The sequence below is a fragment of the Tetrao urogallus genome (genome assembly GCF_951394365.1).
Source record: "Tetrao urogallus genome assembly, chromosome: 5".
NCBI classification, from domain to species: domain Eukaryota; kingdom Metazoa; phylum Chordata; class Aves; order Galliformes; family Phasianidae; genus Tetrao; species Tetrao urogallus.
In genome coordinates, this window is record NC_136818.1 from 53,033,630 (window position 1) to 53,040,270 (window position 6,641).

Genomic DNA, 6,641 nt, shown 5'->3' on the forward strand with positions numbered 1-6,641 from the left:
AACACTGCAATTCACAGTCCTTCGTACTTTTTGCAAGTGAACTGATCAGGGTTTTGTTACTGTTCTTGTCAATCAGTTCTGAGGTAGGAACCTAAATCCCATCTCTTCTCGAGTAACACAGGGGAGGAGCACAGGCGGAGAGGGAGAAATGTTTTTATTTTGTTTGTGCAAAATCTCAGAAGCACGCTGTACCATGAGTGCAACTTGCATGTATAATATTGTGGTAATGTGACCAACAAAATAAACAAAATGCACCAGAATTACACAGCTACGGAGGACCGTCGGCAGACGGCTCCTAACTCCTGAGAGGTCTCAGATTCCTGCTTCCTCATGGTTGAGGCACTCTGTTTAATCTTCACTTTATGGACAACTTCTGTGTTTTAATAAGCAGGAAGAGTTAAAAAGAAACACAGGGGAACTAAATGGATTAGCTTTTGATAGCTTCCCACGTCCAAGTTTCCCAAAGCCTTTTTAGAAGGATAATAATGAAAAAGTATATCACCACTGATAGAATGAGCAGATGCTCTCTCTTACTGCTTAGTCCCCAGATGTGTGCTTAGAGGAGAGGTCCCAGCATATGACATACAGCTCTGGCTGCAGGAGACTCCACCAGTAGTAGTGAGAGCTCAGATGAACCCTTCAATGTTTTCAATGCACACATTGTGTGAGATACCTCCAGGAGGATTAGTAACATTAAGTTGCACTGGATTTTCAGTTTCATTTTATTCCTTCTTCAACCAAAGAGGAACATTCAGACACATCACTATATTTGTAATTGTGTTAAGAGGGAGTGTTTGGGCCCGAGATTTATTTAGGCAGGTGAAACAGTTTCAGACAGGAGACAGAGAAAAAAAGGCAACTTGTAGTAAGATTCCCAACATAACACCCAGCAATTTCCCAAGACTAACCAACCATCCCTGCATAATTTCAGTGCCATAAAACTGAAAAATCAGATTACAGCTGGAAGTCCGATGAGGCTGTATGCAGAAACACATCCATGAGTGCTTCCCTCCAAAATCCAGCAATGTTCAGAGGGAAGCAGACAGCCTTCACCACTTCTATTTCCATTGTTTGGATTTTCTTCCCAGGCAACAGCAAAGTGCCAAGGAGCTCACGTATGGATTCCATCCCAAAATAACACACGTCTGCTCCATGAAACTATTACAGGTCACGGGACATTTTCAATGTAATTTCTTTATTATTTATTTGGCAAGTGTTCTGCTTTCTCATAAGCCCATCCATTCCACCGCCTTAACAACCCTCTCCCCCCTCTCTCCAATGTCGAAAGCACTAAAGCAAAATAAATAGAGAGGCACACGCTGCCTGCAGCTCTACACATGCCACTGCACGAGCCCACGGAGGCTGCATAAAGACATATGAGGACAGATCGGAGCCAGCAGTGCCCACAGAGCTACGCCATTTGAAGTTACATTGGAAATATCACCCACTGCCTACTGGAACACGTCTGATGGGAAGAGGTACACAGCATTTTCAGACTAATAAGTGTTTTTTTTCTCGTTTGCCACCCAATCTGACTGATCATTATAAAGGGACCTTATATACAGCTGACCTAATAGACAAACAGTTTCAATCTCTTATCCTACACTACATAACATTTCCAGTTGTTTGCAACAACCAAATCAACCCAGCGTTCACAAATTTGAACATGCTGAAACACATCTTAAATACATCTTTAAATCTAGAAATGGAAACAATCGATTGGTAATCCTTTTGTATTTTAACAGTTTAAATTGCATAACTCACACTAACACCACGAGATGCTTTAAAAGCAAACTGGAGCATGTAGCTATAAAGCAACTTAGTTGAACGTCTGTGATCAGTCAGCAGAAGAATTAGAAATTGCGATGCCACATCCCTGAGGTAGCCAGTAAACAACTCTGCGACAAAACAAAGCTACGACAGAAACCCCACGTTCAGGATGAGAAGTCTCAAATGATTTTGGTGCAAAACGGCAAAAGCATCCCAAAGCCTACATGTTTAACATAAACACCTATCCCAACCTTGCTGCAAAGCCAAAACCACAGAATAAAAGTAAATGCAAATACCTGTTTCCTGGATCTTGGGAACTGTCAGTAACAAGAGTGGATGGAACACCAACTTTTTCCATTATTTGCTTTAACTAGATGCGGTTTCTATTTAAACCCCACAGAGCTATGCGAGGTAATCCAGAGGGTGCCTAGAAGTGCTCACTCCAAGTTAAAAAATAGACACTAGGGCAATTTGGTGGCTCAGAGTCAACCTAGTTCTTGGTTAATTACAATCACGTTAAATGACAGTACTCCTCCAGAACAAATGCCCTAGTGATTATCCTCTACCAGGAAAAGTCAACAAGCGCAGCACGAGGGAGGTGGCCTCACAACCACACACACGAAGGAAAAAGCACCTAGCAGCTATGCGTCCATTTTATTTCTGAATTAAAATGTATGTTGCTAATAGAGCAGTGATGCAGTATCCTCTTACCAGTGACCTCTGCTAGAGAATGAATAACATCTAGCTTGTATATTAATTCATCTTTAGACCTCACCTCCAACAGGCGCCAACAGTGTTGTATAACTAGGTTTGTGGCTTACAGCAACACTACCCAACTTGTAGTCTTATTTACAGTGATCAGAAATACTCTCACAACATTAAACCACCCCTTTTCCTTCCCTATGGATTTTTTAATTGTTGATGTTGCTTATATGGCCCTCTAGCACAACAGCATAGCATGCACTTTCATATTCTCAAGCTCTGCTTGCTTCCTCAGTAACCTCAATACTCTAATTTCTCAAGATGCTATACCAATTGATTCAAACACCAAGCAAAAACCTGGAGAGGAAAGCAGCTATAAATATTGATTTTGAGCATTCTTGCCTATGGCACGCAGACATGATTACGATATAGTCATTACACTCTGAGTCAGTATGCACTACACCAGTTAAACCAGTCTCAAATGGGATTTCTGCCAGCAGCATTACACGTTGAGGATCCATCCATCAATACAATAGAGTGAGAAGAGAAATACCTGAAAAAACACTCCCAGAAAGAAAAAAAATCACAGTAAAATATGAATATTAGAATGGTAACTTCAGAGCTCATTTTTGAGAAAGTTTTCTAAAAGTTTAAAGCTCAGGAGAGCATTTTTAAGGTACATTATACTGCTTGGATTGGAAAACTTCCCCCTCGCTTTTTGTTGTCTCAACATTTACAATTCAAGGATACCAAATCTGCTCTACTTCATGAGAACCAGAAAGTGAAATCAATTGGTTTAAGTATCTCCACTGATAATTAATTAAGCATGAAATAAATGAGCTGTGTTTTTTCTTTTTTTATTTATTTATTTTTTTTTTTTTTACATTTTACGCTTCAGAAAAGCACTAGGAGCAGCAATCAGAAAATCCCACTGAATGGCTTGAAGCCCAAATGGGCGTCCAGCACGCAGGTAAGCATAGCCCCAGCCATGCTTATATCACAGTGTGGCACCGCTGCCAAATCCTGCCAGCCTTCCAGATGGGACCCATAAAATCACTGGGACAAGCTTAGGTAAATAGTCTTAAATTTGTTATTTTTACTGTGTTCCTAAATCTCTTTGGATTTGCATCCTCAAGGATTTTTATTTTTTTGGCTGCTAAGATAAGAAGAAAAAGAGACAGAAAAAAACAGATTCAAAGAGGCTGAAACAGAAAGAAGAGAAAGGCTCAAACATTCACCATTCTTAGCCACTGGTCCTTCCTAATGCTCAACAAAGTAACCAGAGGTACATGAAAAAAAGAAATGTGAATCTCGATCCCTTCCGTTTTCTACCTTTCTTTTTTATAAAATTGAAAGCGCTACAGCAATAACCAACAGTCAAAGCAAACTGGGATCTTACTGAAACAGCTTCACATCCTAAAACAGATGGCTGTGACACGCATACATATCCTACATCTGAACAATTAATGAAACACTAAAAAAAAAAACAACAAAAAAAACCTAACAAACCACTCTGTCATTTAATGCCTGCATTTATCTTTTAAGCAACAACACATCTGTTAGTATCAAGACCACAAAAACTACCAGAAATAGAAGTCTGACAACACTGCCTCTGGAATGAAGTTGTTTCAGATTCTTACAATACTGGATTATTAAAATAACTCCCATGAAACTGGTACACCAAATCCAGTAATAGCACAGATTTATACTACAGCCATGGCACTGGGTTCTCTCATTCTCTCTCAACCAAAGTAACCTCTAAAGAGGACAGTAATTTCAAAAAGAAAATGTGCCTCTCCTTAATGTATTTCGAATGCCATGCTTTCCATGAAAACCAGGAGAGTAGCAACATTTCTGCTCAACAAGTTTTGAACAAGACATTTCTAGGTTCAATAACTAGATATTTAAACTGTGAAAGACGCCGATTTCAGACTACCTGATCCCAGCTCCTTTGAGAAACCCTCCTATATATGAGTGCATCATTCTCACTTACCGTGGGGAAATTGATTCTGGAAATACAGATTTTCTTGCATGAGTAAGGGTTAACATGAAGAGTACTTGAATGTGTGAGCTCTTGAGGAAAAGTACTGCCTCCCTCGGATCTTGTACTACATTTAACAACCTGTCAGCACCTAACTATAGTAAACGTTGAGCTAAGATTTAGGAAATAAATAAGCAGGCCTTACTTTTATTTCATTTACATCAGTCTAAATCACAACTAAAGTCCTAGGTAAAATTATGATGCAAACTTGTCAATGACTTCAAGGTTATGATTTTTGCAAGGGAGCAGTACAAAATCCATCTCTTTACATGCTATACACAGTTACATTAGGACTGTTCATATCTTGACAAGCCAGCTGACACAGAGACTTAAATAATATCAACATTTAAGACATATACCCAAACATCCTTCAGTGGAAATTGGAAAGCTTCAGAAGAACATCACAGGATTCATTACTCAGCCTTTTACATTGCAACTTGCACAATCTGGCCTATCACATCGTGTTAATGCATTTTTCTCTAATTAGATTCCATTTGGAGATTCAAAGATATCTAACACTTCTTAAGCATTTCCTCTGAAATACCACCATGTATGAATCACAAACGCAACATGGCATTTAAGCATCAGGTTGGGAAACTTGACATCTTTTTCTATTTCTGTATCAGATTTCCATCTCTCCAACTCCTGCTGAACATACTCTGATTATCATACTGCAGGACTCCTCAAATTAAACAAGCTAAAATTTGATGGTACACCACCCACAGTCAGAATACTGACAACTACTAGATACCGTTGTTTTTAATGCTGTAACAGTCCAGACATCTGATGAGGATACAGACTGCATCCATCCTATGCTCAAGGCCTTGGACCTTGGGAGCTGTGGGCTGAATACTTGGCTCAACCAAACATCCAATGTGATCTTGTGAAAACAATCTAGCCTCTGCACTTTGATTCCTAAGTGATAAAATGAGAGCAACAACATTTATTTTATTCTGTAATCTTGGTTTTTTAGATTTTTTTTTTTTTTTTTTTTAAACAACAAAGACAGTTTTAGGCACCTACCATAGAAAAGGAGGCCAGGAGGCCAATATGTGGAGATATGATTCTGAAACACTCAATTGCTGTCTAAGCTTATGCTCTCTCACTCTGTAGTGCAATAATTACTACAACATTTCTGTCACCTAGTATTTCTTGACTTCAAAGCTTCTATCCCAAAATGTAACCTGGAATTAATCTTATGGCTACATTCAAAAAGCACACCTTCACTTGCTCCAGCACACACATATCTCATCTCTACTGTCTGTACATTCCTGCAGGCAAATACTGTGTTATATCCTAAAACATTTTCTACTAACACTTCTGGATGGGAGGTGGGAATGACCTTTCAGTTTGTAACAGCTTGTAGGAAACAACAAGAAAGGTGGGGATTACATTTAGTTTATTTCCCTCTCTCTAAGCACTTCAGCTGTGGAGGTCCAGGAAGGACTTACCGGTGATAGGCTTCCCGGCGGTACTTTTTCAGAGCATGCCCATCCATGTTTGCAGGGAGATCTGCTGCATTCTGGAGTCGGTCACTCCATGAGGTTGTCATCTTCAAATCCTTCTTTATTTCTGAAAGAGCCAAAAGAGAAAATCTTTCTTAAATTCAGGATCTGTTTCACCAACAAGTTGTCTGTTTCCTGGTGCTAAGAGATGCAATGCTACTCAGGAAGTCTTGTGAAGTACCCAGTGGTACTTTGCCTTCCTGAGAGGTCAGATGAGATAGGGAGCCAAGGCAAGAGTTGGGAGGGTTCTTCCATATGGCTAGAACTTCTAAGATATTTCTACCCACTGTGGTGAAAATGCTTTTAGAAACAAAGATCTTGTCCTCATTGCTGAAGTCACTTTTTTTTTTTCCTTTTTAAATCTCAGACTTACAAATATGCATAAGCTATAACTGTTGGAAAAGTTACTCTTTACACACCAGATAAATCAGGCAAAGCAAACCCTATTAAACTCCAGCAGGACCAACATTTATGTGGTCACATTTACCACAGTAAAAATGCAGAGCCTTTGCTCTGGCTTTGTTTCTTATTTGACCTCTGGGCAAAGACAGTACTTCAGACTGACGCCAACTTAGCAGAAGAAACTGAAGGGAAGTATAAAGATTATCTTTTGTTCTCTGCAG

General features: G+C 39.5%; 1 protein-coding gene across 1 annotated transcript in view; it reads right to left on the reverse strand.

Annotated features, from left to right (window-relative positions):
• The window catches only part of NT5C2 (5'-nucleotidase, cytosolic II), a gene marked incomplete at both ends in the record, with an annotated part of 35,723 nt that extends 29,658 nt beyond the window's left edge, over positions 1–6,065 (reverse strand). Inside the window, one exon of the mRNA XM_079536011.1 lies at positions 5,965–6,065. Within this exon, the coding sequence (XP_079392137.1) occupies positions 5,965–6,065 (101 nt within the window). The remainder of the gene's footprint in view (positions 1–5,964) is intronic.
• Between the last annotated feature and the right edge of the window lie 576 nt (positions 6,066–6,641).